Raw genomic sequence first — 17,563 nt, forward strand, 5'->3', positions numbered from 1 at the left:
CCACTTATCATCCTCATCCATAAATTTATCAGATCTTCTCTTAAACCCTCTTAATGGCACGGCATTAACAATCTGATTACTGAGTTTATTCCATTCATCTATCACTAAATCTGAGAACCAATTCCTTCCTCTCTCTCTCTCTCTCTCTCTCTCTCTCTCTCTCTCTCTCTCTCTCTCTCTCTCTCTCTCTCTCTCTCTCTCTCTCTCTCTCTCTCTCTCTCTCTCTCTCTCTCTCTCTTTTAAGAGACTATATCAAACTTGAACCCATTACTTCTTGTCCTATCCTATTACTGAAACTGGGAATTTTGCTTGTCACCTTGCTTATACAACTAATGACGTGCTCAGTGGCAGTTGTCCAGGATGGAGGCGCACAGCTGTCTCCCTTGGTAGCACTCCGCCCCTACCCCCCATCTCCTCCACCTGTCAAAATTTAATATCCTACAGAAGCAGAATATGGTGCTAATACAACTCGAGACTTCCAACATACGCATACACACCCGCATGTGAGAGTACGGAAGCGCTACATAGGTGCGGAAAGATAAAGGAAAATAAATGAAACCAACAGAATGTCATAAAAAAGGGTGAATGTGAGCGGAAGGAGAATGTGCTGGTGTGTGTGTGTGTGTGTGTGTGTGTGTGTGTGTGTGTGTGTGTGTGTGTGTGTGTGTGTGTGTGTGAAAATCTTATATAAAATGGTTTGTTTATTTATTTATTTATTTATATTTTTTTATTTAGTTGGTTAGTTTCGTCTTATCTAACAACAGATTGTACAAAGCTTCAGGTGTGCGTGTTAGTTTATCTACCGAAGGAGAAATACGGCATGCAGACCGAGAAACTGTAACCTTGCAGCTCCACAGGGACTAGTAAGCTAACCGTCTTGGCCCTGCTGCACCTGTGTGTGTGTATTCTCACGAGACCGCAAGACTCAACAATCCTGCCCTTTATGACGCTCTTTTTTCATACATGCATACATACATACATACATACACACGGTACTTACGCAGGCCACTTCTCAAATTTAGGTAATCTTTTCTTGACTACACTCTGTTTTGACTGGTATGTTGTGGGTTTTATTTATTTATTTATTTATTTATTTCTTCCTATGCTAGAAATCATCTTGTACTTTAAATGTATATATATAATAGATAGTAATAATAACATAACACTTTATTCATACCAGCATAAAAAACTAGAACGGTTCCAGTGACATTAGTGAACATTATCGACTATACTCCCTTGGGATTGGTACGTTCAATAGGCCTTTTTTTTTTCCTTCTTATGTCAGAGGTCATCTTATACTTTGGATATATATAAAAGAAAACAGTGATAACGTAACGCCTTATTCATACCAGCGTAAAGAACTAGTACGATTCCAGAGACTTTATTGAACAGCCCATCACTTAATACACTAAAAGTACTATGCATGACTTCCATAAACTACGAACAAATAAAAGTCCATAATTCAATAGAAACCTCATGTAAACTCACAGGAAACAAGAACTAGAGGAATACGTAAAAGGTTGTATTAAAAGGTATAAGTACTTGAACCTTGCCAGTGTAAAGCTGCTTAAGATCCGCGAAAAAATGCAACAAAGGGGGGGTGTCAGACGTGCAACCCTGTATATTTTAGCGTTGACAGGACTCTCTCTCTCTCTCTCTCTCTCTCTCTCAAGACCTAAAATTGTATGGGATATCAGAATTAGGAACATTGGACAACAATTGAATGATGTATCTGCTTGTGGTTTTGTTTTGGTAAGTGACACGGTAATTATAACTAGTGGTAAGTAGTTCTGGAGAAGACTAAGGTTGACTAAAAGTTTGGCGCCTTAAGGAAGAAGTCATATGGAGCTGAAAGATGTTGTCATATGATATAGACTATGGGTTTAATTAAAAGTCGATGATGAAAAAATGAAAATATTCACCGTTATAATATGTGTTTCAGGCAAAATTAATACCAGTTACAAATTGTTAGAAAAGAAAAGTACGCAGATAAAACGCCGTAGGATGGGATGCTATTGATAGAAGTGCAGCAGTGAAATGAAAGATACCCAGTCTTCCACTTCCACTAAAAGGTTAAGGTTTATAATTGGTTTATTCCACCAGCTCAAATGTACAGCTCGGCCACTCAGGAGAGAAAATTTAATTTAAGAGTTCCTGAAGGAGAGTGGAGAGGTTAATGTTTGGCACAGCATCGGGAGAGAAGTGAATATCGTGGATTAGAGGGCACACAGTGTTGAAGGCGTCACGTCACATCTCGCATCATTTACTGAAAACAGCTTCATGATGTTAGGTATTCTGTGATGCATCCGTCGTGTATTTTCCTATTTTCAGATATTAACGTTATACAGGGATTCCACTCATCCTCGTCTATATTGAGTGCGATTTCCATGTATAAGGAAGTTCCATTATTACATCTTTATTAAACAGGGTGGAGCCCAAAGCTTTTCGCCACATGAGCTCCCTTGAAACAGGCAGTCTTCACTGTCTCTCACAGCCGCAGTGTTGCATCTCACTGTCTTCTGTTGCCCCCATGGTTAATGTTCGGAACTTGCTAACTTCATACCCCTCTCCTCCACTCCCGTCCCGTTGCACAAATCTTTCTGCTCGTTTATCCTCATTCCGCTCACCTTACTAATTAAAGATTTAATCAGTATCTTCACTACTTAATTGCGTTAACTAGTAAATCATGGAACCTTTTTTTTTCCTAGGACATGTACCTCCTCATGACGAATATGAAGAGAATTTCGAAGCTAAATTGGCGAGCATGAACTGCTTCAAGACGAATATGAAGACAATTTCGAAACTAAATTGGCGAGCGCATCTTACTCTGTCACGGCGAACGCATCTTAATCTGCCACTTTATGTGTGTGTGTGTGTGTGTGTGTGTGTGTGTGTGTGTGAAGGAGAGGGAAAGCAATAGATAAACGGCCTTTCCCCATATTTTCTGTCCCCTTGACCGGTTTTCTTTACTTAAAAAAAAAAAAAAAATTCCCTATGGGTCAATGTTTAGGGTGTAGTTAAGCCATAAACCACACACACACAAAGCACATAGGGCGTCTTGGTGACGGGATTACCTCCTGATTGCCGGTTTGCAAGGTCACAACTCGTACATGTCTGTCGTGTACTGTATGTACTGCGGGTGTGCATCCTCTGCCTGGGGAACATGGAGTACAGCGTGAAGGATGACCAGTCAGGATGGTGCTTATCCTGTCTTGAACTCAAAATCCGGGAACTCTTGGTTGAGTGGAGCGCGCTAACCACTATGTACACCAATAACTGTGTATGTAGAAAGCTTTTATCATCAGTGCATTAAAAGGGATAACTAAGTATTGCAGCGCAGTTTTGTCTTCACCGTGTACACACCGCGTTTATCACCCACCCCTCCAGTGAGTTGCACGACAGACACATCAAGGCTCTCCATTATTATTATTATTTTTTTTTTTTTCGGTTCTTACATTATTCTCTCTCTCTCTCTCTCTCTCTCTCTCTCTCTCTCTCTCTCTCTCTCTCTCTCTCTCTCTCTCTCTCTCTCTCTCTCTCTCTCTCTCTCTCTCTCTCTCTCTCACGTAATGTCAGTGCCATCTCTGTCGCTACAGCTAAACTCTTCTCTCAGACTCTCAGACCTTTGCTGACAACTCTGTACTGTATGATTCAGGGTTTGTCCCTCCTTCACTGCCACTGTCTGCCTATATTATACGTTATACTGAAATCCTTCGTAGTGATGCTTTCTATGCTCTGTCTGCTCTTGATCGTTGGAAGGCTTATGGACCAAACGAAGTCTCTCCTATCGTATTCCATAACTGCCTCCGTGCTTTCTCTTTACCCGGTCAAGCTTTTTCGTCTTGGCTCGCCACATCCACCTTTCTCTCTTGCTGAAAGTTTGCTTACATTCAGCATGTAGCTAAGAAAGATGATCCCTCCAAACCTTCAAACTACTGGCGTGCAGCTTTGAGTCCTTGTAAAGTTTTTTAGTTAATCATTTAACAGAAAGATTCTGAAACGCCTATCTGTTTACCGTCTTCTTTTTATCATCATTGTGGACTCCATAAACTTATGGGCGGGCCACTGGCGATCTTGGAGGTTTGATTACTGAATCTTGGTTATCTGCTTTTAAATTTTTCGGCGAAGCCTTTTCTGTTGCCATAGACATTTCAGAAGGTTATGACAGACTTAATTTCTAAGCTTCCCTCATGTGGTTTTTATTCTCTCCCTGCACCTTTGTCTCATGTTCTTTTCTAGTCATTCTGTTACTTCATTGGTAGACAGCCACTGTTTTGCTTTTGAACCTATAAACAGTGTTGATCCAAAAAGTTTCTCCCCAATTCCTATTTTTCTTACATGGTCTCACTCAGACTTCTTGTCCCATCCCTTACGATGATGACTCTGCTCTGCATTTCTCAACATCATTTATCAGACACCCTATTCAGCAGGAATTGAACAGTTCAAAAGCCACAGAAGGACTTACTTCTGATGTTTCTAGAGTTTTCAAATAAGGCAGGGCAAATTTTGTGTTGTTCACTGCCTCAAATATCCAGTTTTTAATCTATTCACGCGACACAGTCATCCAGACAATTATCCCCTCTTCTTCAATCGTACCGAAATATCCCCCTCCTCTATACTTAAATTACTTTTTTGACTGTCCTTTAAGAATTTTAACTGGAAATTTAGCGTCTTTTGCGAAAGCTGCTTCCGTGAAGTTGGGTCTTTTGTATCGTCTTTATTAATGTTTTTCCCCCTTCCATACAGGGAGCTTATTCGCGTGTGTGTGTGTGTGTGTGTGTGTGTGTGTACAAATTCATATCTTCGTAGTCTAATCAGCTCCTTCACAAATCTTTCGGAGGGGCCTGTACACGGTTAAGTTCTTGTACACAATTTGTACAAATTGTTTAGCTTATTGCTTTAACGTGAATGGACATACTACATTCACATGTATAATATTTCGTTTTGAATATTTGTGAAATATATCTTTATACTTGTGATGAATGTTATTATAATATGTTCATGAAATATACACAAATGTAACCTTGTACTCCGTAATAAAAGTGTCTCGCTGATAGATGCACGTATGGAAGTGTGTGTGTGTGTGTGTGTGTGTGTGTGTGTGTGTGTGTGTGTGTGTGTGTGTGTGTGTTAGATTGTCACTTAGGTGACGTGAACGTGAGAACGTCATCTGAGTGATAGACGTGTACACAAGACGAGTATTTAGGTATGCTGGCATCATACATAATCGTACATCCGTGTAGGGTGATGGTGGTATATACTGCAAATAGAGAACTGGATGTGTTGATAAGTTAGGGATTACTTTTAGATAAGTTCACTGCACGAAGAGTGTTTGTGTGCACAGGTAGGCCTCTGTTTTGGTGGGCGGGAGTGTACATGAAGAGCGTTCACTGGGGACGACTGTACACGTGACGAGGGCATGTTTCCGAAGGTGGCGGGCGTGTAACTGCACTCGGGAGGCCCGATGCACCACGGTGTGAATAGATTAGTATGTATTGTGGGTAAGGAATTGGAAACATAGGCAGGAAGGAAGAGGAGATAAGAGATGAAATGATAAAGCGTGCATTTTGAAATATCGATTGAGCGTGTGCTGTTATCTGGGCGCTATGGCTGCCTAAAGCTGAACCCTCGCGCCCCACAGCCACCTCCTCGCCGCTATTTCTACCTCCCCCCTCGTTACCTATCATCATTAGACGCGTCCTGGCCTCACAGACCAGCACGCCATGTAGCCACTCCAACCTGCCACGTGTGTGCAATATATATATATATATATATATATATATATATATATATATATATATATATATATATATATATATATATATATATATACACACACACACACACACACACACACACACACACACACACACACACACACACACACACACACACACGTGACGACCGCAGGCTCATCAGTGTTTTCACAGGCTTGCTTGAGTCTTCCCTCTGTTGAGCTGTAGCAAAAACACCTTGAGATTTGCCATCCCTTGATACTGTTAATAACGTGTCTATGGCTAGCATGACGGCCTTCATTATCAGATACGTAAGCTGTAAGACATATTTGCACGCGCGCACACACCAAGCCAGAAATTAGGTTTGAATGTTAATATAAAGAAAGTACAGGCTAAAGTAATCGAAATTGTTAACAACTTAATCTGTTTTGGGATAAAAAATTTAAGTGCTTACACACACACACACACACACACACACACACACACACACATACACACACACATACACACACACACACACACACATACACACACACACACACACACACACTCTCTCTCTCTCTCTCTCTCTCTCTCTCTCTCTGTTCACTCATCTGTCAGCTAGCTACCCGCTTATTCGAGGCCATCCCAGCGAAACCTTACCTTTTTACCGTGTACGTTTCTCTCCCGAAGTTCAAGTCCTAGGATCTTCAACTTCATCACGTTAATTTGCCATCTAGCACTTGATGTGTTCTGTGCCCACTTTTAATTAATTAATTATTTATTTATTTATTTTCATTATTTATTATCTGTATAATTTTTCAGCTCTACGTGATTAGTGGCACGAGTGTGATCAGGTGTTTGGTAACCGCATCGGCATCCTACCTACTGGTTTTATCGGTTGATTTGAAACACACGCACACACACACACACACACACACCATCCAATCAATCATCCATCCATCCATCCATCCATCCATTCTCTCTCTCTCTCTCTCTCTCTCTCTCTCTCTCTCTCTCTCTCTCTCTCTCTCTCTCTCTCTCTCATGATAAAAGGAAATATAAGAAAATCACGACGACGCTCACCATTTCTAACTAAATCTAAGGAAAAGAATACAGGAAAATATATAGTATATGCAGAGGCGGATGTGAGTGCTTCCAGTGAGTGGGGAGGAGCACAAAGGGACAGGGTGATGAGATAAGCACAGGTTCTAAGCTCTAAACCTTAAACATTGTGGCGTCCTATTGAAACTCTTATTGAAATTACTTTTAACAGGCTCTAGTGTAAGTGATAGGAATTTTTGTGGGTGTTTCCATGATTTTCCTGATAGACTGATAAGGATTCTTCACTCTCAGTAGGAAAAACACCCATGAGAACTTGTATAATCACCTCTGTAGCCTTTGAGAGAATAGGATGTTTGAGAATATGGGCCTAAGCTAACCTAACCGTCTTGAGAACAGCTTGACCTGCCTGTCTAAACACCACTCTCAGCTGACAGTTGGCGACACTCTGGCATTCTTGGTGGTGGTGGTGGTCGTGGTGGCGATGGTGAGCGTGGACGTGATGGCTGTACATGGTGCTGGTGGGAGGTGGAAGGTGGAAGGTCTAGGTCTCTTCTGACCTGTGTGTGAGGGAGTGTTATGGAGGTTAACTAAGAAGTTCTCGGAGTAGTGTTGTATTGTCGCTTCTCTCTTATACTTAACTCAGTGTAATAATGTATGTTGCTTTTGGAAAAAAATAGTTGAGGTTCGTTCGTTTGCTCCTGTGTGTGTGTGTGTGTGTGTGTGTGTGTGTGTGTGTGTGTGTGTGTGTGCTCATCCACTGGTGGTTTTGTATACTCGTATTTTATGGAAGCACATGTATACATACGTACATCATATAAGGTGTGTGTGTGTGTGTGTGTGTGATGTACAGTAGGTATTAGTGATGTACTGCATACCCGTATCCGCACCTGCAGTGGCATTGTAAGTAACGTTTGCATTTTTATTTAAATAGCATCCCCATCCTCACTTTTAGAATGAAGATACGATAAATCCTCAAATGTAATATCCCTATTGGAGATATTACGAGACATTATCAATACGTGAAATTACTTAACCACTGATAGGCAACGTAACTCGAGACCCTTGTGGCTTTACTCGTGGTTTTACTTTTTTTTTTTTTTCTTTATTTCTCTTGATATTACCCTTGTGAGCCCATATGTGGGCGTCACGGTAGTATTATATGTAGGGGAATATGTTTTGGAGAAATCGTAGCACTGTTTGCGAGGGAAATATTATGCAGATAGTGATATTTGTACTCTTTCATCATGAGTTATTCATACTGCATTCAGCGGTGTGTAAGTTACTTGAAAATATCTTAGTTCAGGAAAATTCCCGCCATAAAGAGAAATGTGTGAGAGATGTTAGGTAAATATTGCTTGAATAACCTGGCAGATTTGAATTTTCAATGGATATCTTGTAAGATTTTGAAGAATTATTCGCATCCGCGTATGTAGGGTATACTCTCTCTCTCTCTCTCTCTCTCTCTCTCTCTCTCTCTCTCTCTCTCTCTCTCTCTCTCTCTCTCTCTCTCTCTCTCTCCTTTTTATTTTATGATTATTTGTTTATATATATATATATATATATATATATATATATATATATATATATATATATATATATATATATATATATATATATATATATATATATATTTATTTATTTATTTATTTATTTATTTATTTATTTAAATTTATTTATTACGTTACATTCGGTTGGTGCTGTACATGAAGTGGTGCAGATTAACACGTTAGCTGAGGTGGGGTAGACTTTGCATTAGATTACAATTTATTTATTTGTTTTTATTTATTTATTTATTTATTTATTTATTTATTACGTTACGTTACGTTCGGTTGGTGTTGTACATGAAGTGGTGCAGATTAACGCATTAGTTGAGGTGGAATAGACTTTGCGTTAGATTACAATGGCAAGCTGGAAGATATTTAGAAGTGATAGTTTAAGAGAGATACCAAGAGCTGGAGACGTGTTTGCAGCAGACTTGGAGAGAATATAAGGTAAGGAATGAGAAATATACAAGCTGAGGTTTACACATGAAGGGAGTGGGGTGGAGATGGAGATGCTCAGGCAAGACTGCACATTCCTTTAAAGGCACTGCAGTGAAGGTGTTAATTTGTATTTGGGTGCTCTGGTTGACCCAAAACTGTACATTTGCAGAGTTAGGTTATCAGGTTCTACTTTCGAGAAGTCACTCGTGTTTGACCTTGCTTGCTTCTGTTTATCGTTGTAAATGCCACAACAATTTACTAAAATATGATGTGCAGCTACCATGCTGATCATGCGGATGCGAGGAGGGGGGCAGGGCATGGTTTCAGTGCAATTGATAGATAAATAAACAAATAAATAAATAAAATCCAGGTGCTTGTGACCCTCAGAAAGTGAAAGATCAGCTCAGGGTTGAGGGTGAGGATACATGCAGGCCATGTAGCTTGGGTTTGTGCACAAAATACTACTGATGTGGCACTCGGCGGCTCGGCCAGTAAGAACGTGAATGCACTTTTATCCGTCCAAATCAGTTTGAGACCAGAGGAAGCTGGGTCTGATAGTGGCCGGTTGTGACCGGTCAGATATGCCACAGTTAAACGTGCCTAAAGTTAGGTACCCGCGTAGATCTGACACACACACACACACACACACACACCAATATAGATTGCTAAAACGCAACACCTTATTTACTTTGTAATGATTTGTAATGTTACGGGATTGCGTTGATTCGTATGAGAAGACAGTTGATGTGTTAAAAGCGAAAAGTTCTTGGTAGGATCCAGTAAACAAAAAGCAAAAACTCACAATAAAACAACGAAAAATATCGTAAACACAAGAGCGTGTGGCAACACCGCGACCAGCTGATTTGAACTAAAACGAGAGCGAATGTGATGTAAAAACATCAAAGAAAAAGTAAGCATCATTGAGTTCGCTGCATAGATCTAATAAACAAAATTATGTATTCCTAGACTTTGTGGACGCCGAGATTGTTGATAAGCTGTTAGTAACATTAATTAAGGACACAAAACATTTGTAACATTGCCTTAACCCTTTCACTGCGATGTGCAATAATTCACAGCATAAAAACCAGTGAAATCTTTATAAGCATCGACAGAAAAAAAGTGGGGGGGATATAAAAGAGTATATTTATCAGTTTCTAGCCAATATAAAGTTTTGAGGTGGCTGTAGAGCAATAAGAAGCAGGGAAAGTTAATGATGTGAAATCATTAAATTTATTGGTTGCTGTTATTGAAGTGGTAGAGTGTTAAGATGCTGGGAATATTCATAAATAAGAATGGAGGATAATAAAAAGAAATTTTGTTAGATTTTCACCTAACTTAGTTATAATTTCTTATAATTTCTCTGACAAACTGGAGAATGTAGGATCTACTTATTTTATTTATTTATTTATTTATTTATTTATTTATTTATTTATTTCATTTTATTAATTAATTAATTTTTATTTATTTATTTATTTTATTTTATTTTTTTTGGGGGGGAGGTGTGGGGGGCAGAGATGAAGTACAACTGTTACATATAGACCTCCTAAATGCCACTTAGCAAAATACTGCTGCCACCTAAGAACTCTGCCTCTTAGCATCTCCTAACTGCTGTGTTACAGGGAATTGCATTTGAAGACTGTATTCTTTTTACTGTTAGAAGAACATTTAAGTGTTGGCCAAGCCCATTAGCTACTCTGCCACAGCTCACAATTTCTCTTAAACTTAATCAGTTTTTTTACTTTTTATTAAAATTTAAGTATTAAGTATGGATTATTTAGCTCATCAAACCATGCAGTGGTATGAATGGTCTGTGTTTCAAAGTAATTAATAGTTTGGGTTTTACATTTGACAGCATAGACTTTCGGCGTTGTCTTGTAGGTTGAGCACCCAGGTTGCTTATCGGTAGGGTCAGGTGACTGAGATCAGAGAGAGGGGTGGCTCAGCCTCTCAGGGATCAATTCCATAATGGAAACAGTTCCCAAGTGCTCACATGTTCTTTACAGCCAAGAGAAAGAATTTATTTACAACTTGAATAAGTATTTTTTTAGAGGAGAAGGCTAATAGAGGTCCTATCATTGCACCCTCCACAGCAATAGCTCAAACAGCCAAAGCCACTAATGTGAGTGAGATGTCAGTGTGATGAATCTGTTCTGCTCCTATTCGAGATTATGTGATACAATTACCACAAACAAATAAATTATAAAAAAAACTATTCACACAATATCATACAATACTGAGAGAGAGAGAGAGAGAGAGAGAGAGAGAGAGAGAGAGAGAGAGAGAGAGAGAGAGAGAGAGAGAGAGAGAGAGAGGGGTCACCTGTCCTTTCCACCAAGGTGTTAAACTGATAATTGGTCCTATAGAGACATGGCAACATAGGTCATGGGGAATTCCCCTACTCAGTCAATGCCCATACATTCTTCCAGCAGCAAAAAGATTACAGCCCCATTTTCCCAGGACTCATTCCCTCTCCCCCTGAAATGTTGCTTGAACATTGACTAACCTCACTAGTGGCTGATGAAAAAATTCTAGAAATTAGTAGATGAATCAGTTGTGGACACTCATGATTAATTGGCTGGTGGAGTGGCATCACTGTAATGGTTGAAGGCCATATAAACACAATCAAACATGCAATTTTGATCCACACTTTGGCAATGTAATGCAACTTGTTTACAGTGTTTCATGGAAGACTGAGGCAGTTCCCAGTGAACAGTCTTCAGAGTTTTTTCTGTATGTATTATTGACTTGCAATGGAAGCTTGTTCACTAATGCTTAAGAATTTATTATGTTATGTAGAAATATTCAAATTTTCTTCTAATTATGAAATACAATAATACTTAAATTAATGAAAAATAAATGGTAGCTGAATTAAAGAAATTAATAGAAAATAAATGGTAGCTAAATTAAAAAAATAATAGAAATAAATAGTAGTTGAATTAAAATCATGGCATCCTGGTATGCAGATTATGTTTGGTTTTGAAATACATATTGTTAGTACATGGCTGAGAGTAGAGCAAGATATTTAGCTTTGATTTCTATGGTCAAGAGACTGATGGACAGCAATTAGTCCTTCTGGGGGGTTTTCCAGGGTAGGGAAGCTTCCAGTTTAGGAGGATAGGGAAAGGAGCTGGATATGACTGATGATTAAAAGAAAAATAATGGACTCCACCCAAAAATCAGGTCCACAAGTCCAAATACTGCCACCCATGGCTGTACATCAAGCACAGTGATTGTAGTTCTGCCACAGTATATCATCCACAAAAATAAATAAATAAATAAATAAATAAAATAAAATAAAAAAATATAAATTTGTACATCTCAGAAAATGCTGAATTGTGTTTACTGTGTTACTAAAACTGTTTAGCCAGGGAAAAAGATTGTCTGTTGCAATCCTGCCACAAATATGGTATTAGATATGTTAGGAAAATTTTTTTATTTCCTGATTGCTCTCTAGAACATATATTCATATATTTATACAATTACTTAAAACAATTTTTATTTGCAGTGGTGTGTTTTTGGGAAGTTGTCTGACTTAAGCTTACTAGTGTACCAAAAATACAATACAAAAGCACAGGAAGAGCATTTCACCAAAAATATATTCCAGATGCATAAGAAGAGCCAAATAGTATATGATTAGGCCATGCAAGCAATCATGAATTACTTGAGCGGTCCTGGTGCTGTTGTGATTTGTATTTGGTACAGAGGATTATTGCAGCATATGGAGTTTATGGGTGACAGAGGTGTATCCCATAAGGAAAATAATACTGGTTGCTTACAGAAATGTGGCATTTGGTATTAAAGATTATGACCACACGGCAGTTTTTGTCTTCTGTTTTAGAATAGATGATGCTCCATATACATAAAAATATCATAGCTTTTTGTTGTGTACAACGAAATCTTGTACTATAAGCAGTAAACACAATGAAATGGGACATGATTAGAAGTTGTGCATCACAAAAAAATAAATAAATAAATAAGCATTCATCATGGAAATGTAAAGTAATTTCAGGAATATTATCTACATAATGTTTTCAAGAAAGATAAATTTTCTTTTTCCATTGCAGGTTGGCAGTGAAGACCGGGACTCTGGCACTGAGTCTGATGACGAACAGCCTTACGACGACCCTGAGCCTGGTATGTGTCACCCTGGACTCCAACATCCTGCACCCATCACCCTACCTCAGCACATGCATCCTGCCCCCGCTACCCAGCAGTTACATCAACATCCCTGAGCACTGCCCTCTCCTTCCTCACTGAAGTTTTTGGGATCTGAACCTGTGCAGGCTGACGCTAGGTCTTAATTGGCTTATATAATGAGCATCTGTCTTCCTGTGCCAGGACCTCAGGACCCCAACCACTTCACAACTGCTTGAACAAGACTGATAGCATGAGCAGCCTCGGAACATGCATGCTTTAGCATCTGTTTAACTAGAGTGAGTGTTTTTTTGTATTTGAGAGTAATTGGCTTAATCATACAGTAGGCTGTTGCTAATTTGCTGTGATTTGGAATCAGCCAAATTACTGAATATAGAATTATTAAGTAGTCCAAATATTTGTTGTAATTATACATAAACAGTAATAGCCGAGGATATGCTATATTTAAACAAGCATCAGCAAAGCAGTAATGAATATCCACACTTCACCACTTCAGTGAAGTGCTGTTGTAAAAAATTGTATATACAGCAAAGTCTTGCAATCCACTGATTATCAGTACTACAGCATTACTGTGGAATGCAGTGTTGGTCCCTTTAGTGTCAACTGCCATGAAAATTTGTAGTTCTCAGTGGTGTTGGTATTTTTTTATTCTTTTTATTTACTGTATTTATCTATATTCTCTCCTTTCTTTTTTTTATTTGTCTATTTTTTTTTTTGTATAAATAATTGGTATATGACCACAAAATAAAAAAAAATAAAATTAATTTAATTCAGTTTCTTAGAAAATTGATTTGTTGATTTATGGTGCATATGTGTGCATTTTTTTTGCCCATTATTATCATCATCATCATCATCATCATCATCATCATCATCATCATTTTTATTATTTTATTTATTTATTCACCTCTACTAATTTATTTTTAAAAGTCCTGAGTTTAACGCACTTATTAACTTATAACTCTACAAACACAAAAGGAAAAGTAGTCTCCTTTGTCTTTGACAGTTGTTCCAAAGAATTCCCCTGAAGGTGGTGGCTATGATATTGTTTCTCAGGGCAGTAGCCTCAATTAATTAAAGGACAGCTGGGAAACATGTTGGTATGATTGTGACCACAGTAAGCCCAGATAATATGAATTTATGCAGTGGCTATTGACTATTAACAACATCAACTGCTCAGTGGCTAGTGGTCTGAGATATCAGTATGTCCTAAAATCAAAGTTTTTACACCAAATATCTCTTCATACCATTGCTACCCTCATTCAGGTCCAATATGAGTAACCCAAATCAGCAGCACTTTTTTTTTTAGCTTAGGGAAGAACCAGAAATAACAAAAGCTGTATTCATAGAATACTGAGTGTCATGAAGCGTAAAAATGTTAGGTCTGGCCAGGAAAGTGTTAATTCAGTTTGAGGAATAAATCGCCATGTCATGATGAAGCTGCTAAGTTATAGACCATGTGGTGTCGTGAAGGTGAAAGAGGACTTTTGTGGAGAGCAGCTCTGTAATATTTTGGTGTTACAGTGCATAGTCATGGGAATCAAATCAGGTGGTCATCATCCCTCTGACTTTACTTCATAAATGGTGCTTTTTACCTCATGGATGTTGAACGTCTCCACTGTGATTACTGCATCTCAGTTCTTACGTGATACTTATAAACATGTGACTCACCACCTGGGATAATGGTGCTCTGCCAGTCAGGGTCATTACTTGTTTGGTCAAGTTTTTTCAGACAGAGTTGTCTTAGCTAGATTGCTAGCAGCTTCAGCACAAACATCATGGACATTCTCCAAAGATTCAAATCTTTGCTCAAATGGAATGCAATGAATCATTGCTTATCTCCATCTTATCTGCAAGTTCCTTGACAATGGAATGACAGCCTTGCATGACCAAGGTGTGCTTTTAGCCAGTGATCTCATCATTTTGGTGTGTTGAAGGAGTTTTGGAACATATATTAGTAATTTGTCTACATTGGGTCTGGTAGTTCTTAACAGTCTCACACTTTCTTCTATAGGAGGCTTCCCAACTACATTTAATGCTGATCAAAAGATTGTTTCAGATAGGCTGTCATTTAACCCCTTTGTGTCTACATATATCTCAACTACTTCAAGTTGTCCACTACAAGTAGTTGTAAGTACTTGCTGTGGATTATTCCTAAATTTTATCTGTTACAACATTAGTCTTTTTTTTATTCTCAGTAACTTTTCTTGATGTCACTTTACTTCTAGTGCTATTTGCATTGTACATTTCTGTGGTTGCTGGATTTCTGTTTATTCATTATGGCTACATACTTTCCCATGTTCAGTCTGTAGGAACTTATTGAATTTAACTTTTCAATTGACTGAACTCTCATGCTCATTTTTTACTTTTCCTATGTTGGAAGATTGTGTTTATATCTCTCATAGGTCTATGAGCAAGTTACCTAAACTATTTAATATATTTATTCCATAGTTCCAATTGTTGTTATTCCCTCAATCTTTTGCATGTAAGGGTTTTTTCTGCTTTTCTATGGCTTGCATTTCTTGGTAGAATTTTCCTACATAGTCATTGTGGGCTGTTTTTTTAGTATACAGATCTGTACCATTTTCTCTATGTCTTTTGTTCTGTTTGATTATTAAGTCTGTAACATAGGTGTTCCATAGCTTTTTGTTCACCAAAAAGTGTACTTGTTATTCTTGACTTTTTTTTTCTCTCTTTTTGATAATGTATAACCATTTCTTAGTGCTAAGAATTCCATTTGACACTGGAAGATTGTCCCAACTTGCTATAAAGTGTACTCAGGTCTGAGTTCTAAAGTCTGAACCCAGAAATTCTGAGTACTCTTGGCTCTTGAGCAGGTTTGATCATCACAGTTGCACCGTCACTGCTGGCAACTAGGATCCATTGCTGGGGTATGGGTGCTCAGGTGCGAGTTTGTGGGTGAAGTGAGATACCATTTCACACACGTTTGGGCTACTTGGCAGGGGAGCTCTCTCTCTCTCTCTCTCTCTCTCTCTCTCTCTCTCTCTCTCTCTCTCTCTCTCTCTCTCTCTCTCTCTCTCTCTCTCTCTCTCTCTCTCTCTCTCTCTCTCTCTCTCTCTCTCTCTCTCTCTCTCTCTCTCTATGTAGAATGTATGTATGTATGTATACACACACTTTGGTTTACTTGGTTTAGGACCATAATCCATTTCCAAATTACTGTCAGAAACAAAAAAAAATGGTCAGATGGCAAAACTTTATCCTCAAAAAAAAAAAAAAAAAAAAAAAAGAATTAAAAAAAATGTTTTGTCACTTAAAAGTGCAGTAAAAATACATACACACAAACAATATCTTTTACGCTACAATGAGAAAACTCATAAAAAATTTTAATTGTGTACTCGCCTGAATGACAAGTTGGTCGTATGCTAAGTTAGCCATAATAAGTATGATAAAAATTAATATTTTTCTGGCTGTATAGCACATTGGTCAAAAGTAAGATATGTGTTATGCCATGTACTCCAATGTTGTATACACCTGCTTATAAGAATTCCCCCACAAGGGTATGGCCATGATATGATTCCACAGGGCACCAGCTGATTGTTTCATAAAAAGGGCTGGGAAAAGTATTGAGGCAGTTATGACCTTAGCAAGCCCTAATAACAAGCATTTATGATATGATTATATTAGCAACTAATGTAGTTTAGTTCATTTATTTTGTAGGGATAATATTTAATAAAATAGTAATTGTACATGTAAGATGACAGAGCCTTGTTTTATCCACAGGCAGCGAGATGTCAAGTGAGGTGTCGAGTGGGTGTAGCGTGAGGTCACGCCCCACTAGCCAGACCAGCACAGACACACTCACTTGCGATGACCTGCCAATGGCTGCTGATGCCCCAGACATGCCCCCCCCTGCCACCATCCCTCCATCCTCAGGCTCCTCTTCCACAGGCCCTTATCATCACCCACACCATCATCACCACCACCACCATCACCATCATCACCATCATCACCTTCATCACAGTCACCATCCACATCTAGGGCGGAGAGCACGGACTCCTCGCCACCTCCACCCTCCCATACGGACCTCAGAACCCCCAAGAGAGTCCCCAGCCTTAGAGTCCCCAGTAGAACCTTTCCTGGACTCTGAATTTGTTAGTGAATGTGATGTGTGTGACCCTGTTGAACACCACTCATCAGAAGAAGAGTTGGAAACACTCACAGGTTCATGGCCAAGGGAAACAGGGCCCCCAGAAAAAAGAAAATGGTCACAAGTTGCAAGGGTCTCCCTCACAGATTCTGGTAAGTAATTTTTATTTCCTGTACTTTTTTGGAATGTGGATTAGCTTGGGTTTTTCCTTCATTAGTGTGTGTGTGTGTGTGTGTGTGCGTGTGTGTGCGCGCGCACGTGTCTGCGTGTGTGGGGAATAACTTGGTTGCTGCTTCTCTAAGGTCTCTCTTAACCAGAGTTTTAAGTATTTGTGATTTATGTAATTTCATCAGCCTTCTGCCCTCTGTGTCATTTTGATTAGTAGTGAGCAGCACATTCCATTATATCAAAACCCTCCTTTACCATCTCTGAATTTTCTTTGATAAAAACAGCTTAGACTTGGAGGGACTGAAATGATCATGGTGACACATAAAGTATAAGGAATCTTTCACTCTTCCATGAAAACACTCTTACTTGTATTC

The 17,563-nt window shown here is 38.8% G+C and overlaps 1 protein-coding gene across 8 annotated transcripts in view; it reads left to right on the plus strand.

Annotated features, from left to right (window-relative positions):
• Positions 1 to 17,563, plus strand: part of LOC135100535 (AT-rich interactive domain-containing protein 1B-like) — a 61,386-nt gene that overhangs the window by 17,259 nt on the left and 26,564 nt on the right. For 5 of the 8 annotated variants that reach the window (XM_064003515.1, XM_064003519.1, XM_064003512.1 and 2 more), the window contains exons 2-3: positions 12,826 to 12,895; positions 16,655 to 17,173. In XM_064003515.1, coding sequence (XP_063859585.1) covers positions 12,826 to 12,895; positions 16,655 to 17,173 — 589 coding nt within the window. Of the gene's footprint in view, positions 1 to 12,825; positions 13,195 to 16,654; positions 17,174 to 17,563 lie in introns of all 8 variants that reach the window. The other 3 variants (XM_064003518.1, XM_064003517.1, XM_064003516.1) reach the window with 1 other exon arrangement.

Source organism: Scylla paramamosain, chromosome 5 (genome assembly GCF_035594125.1).
Source record: "Scylla paramamosain isolate STU-SP2022 chromosome 5, ASM3559412v1, whole genome shotgun sequence".
NCBI classification, from domain to species: Eukaryota; Metazoa; Arthropoda; class Malacostraca; order Decapoda; family Portunidae; genus Scylla; species Scylla paramamosain.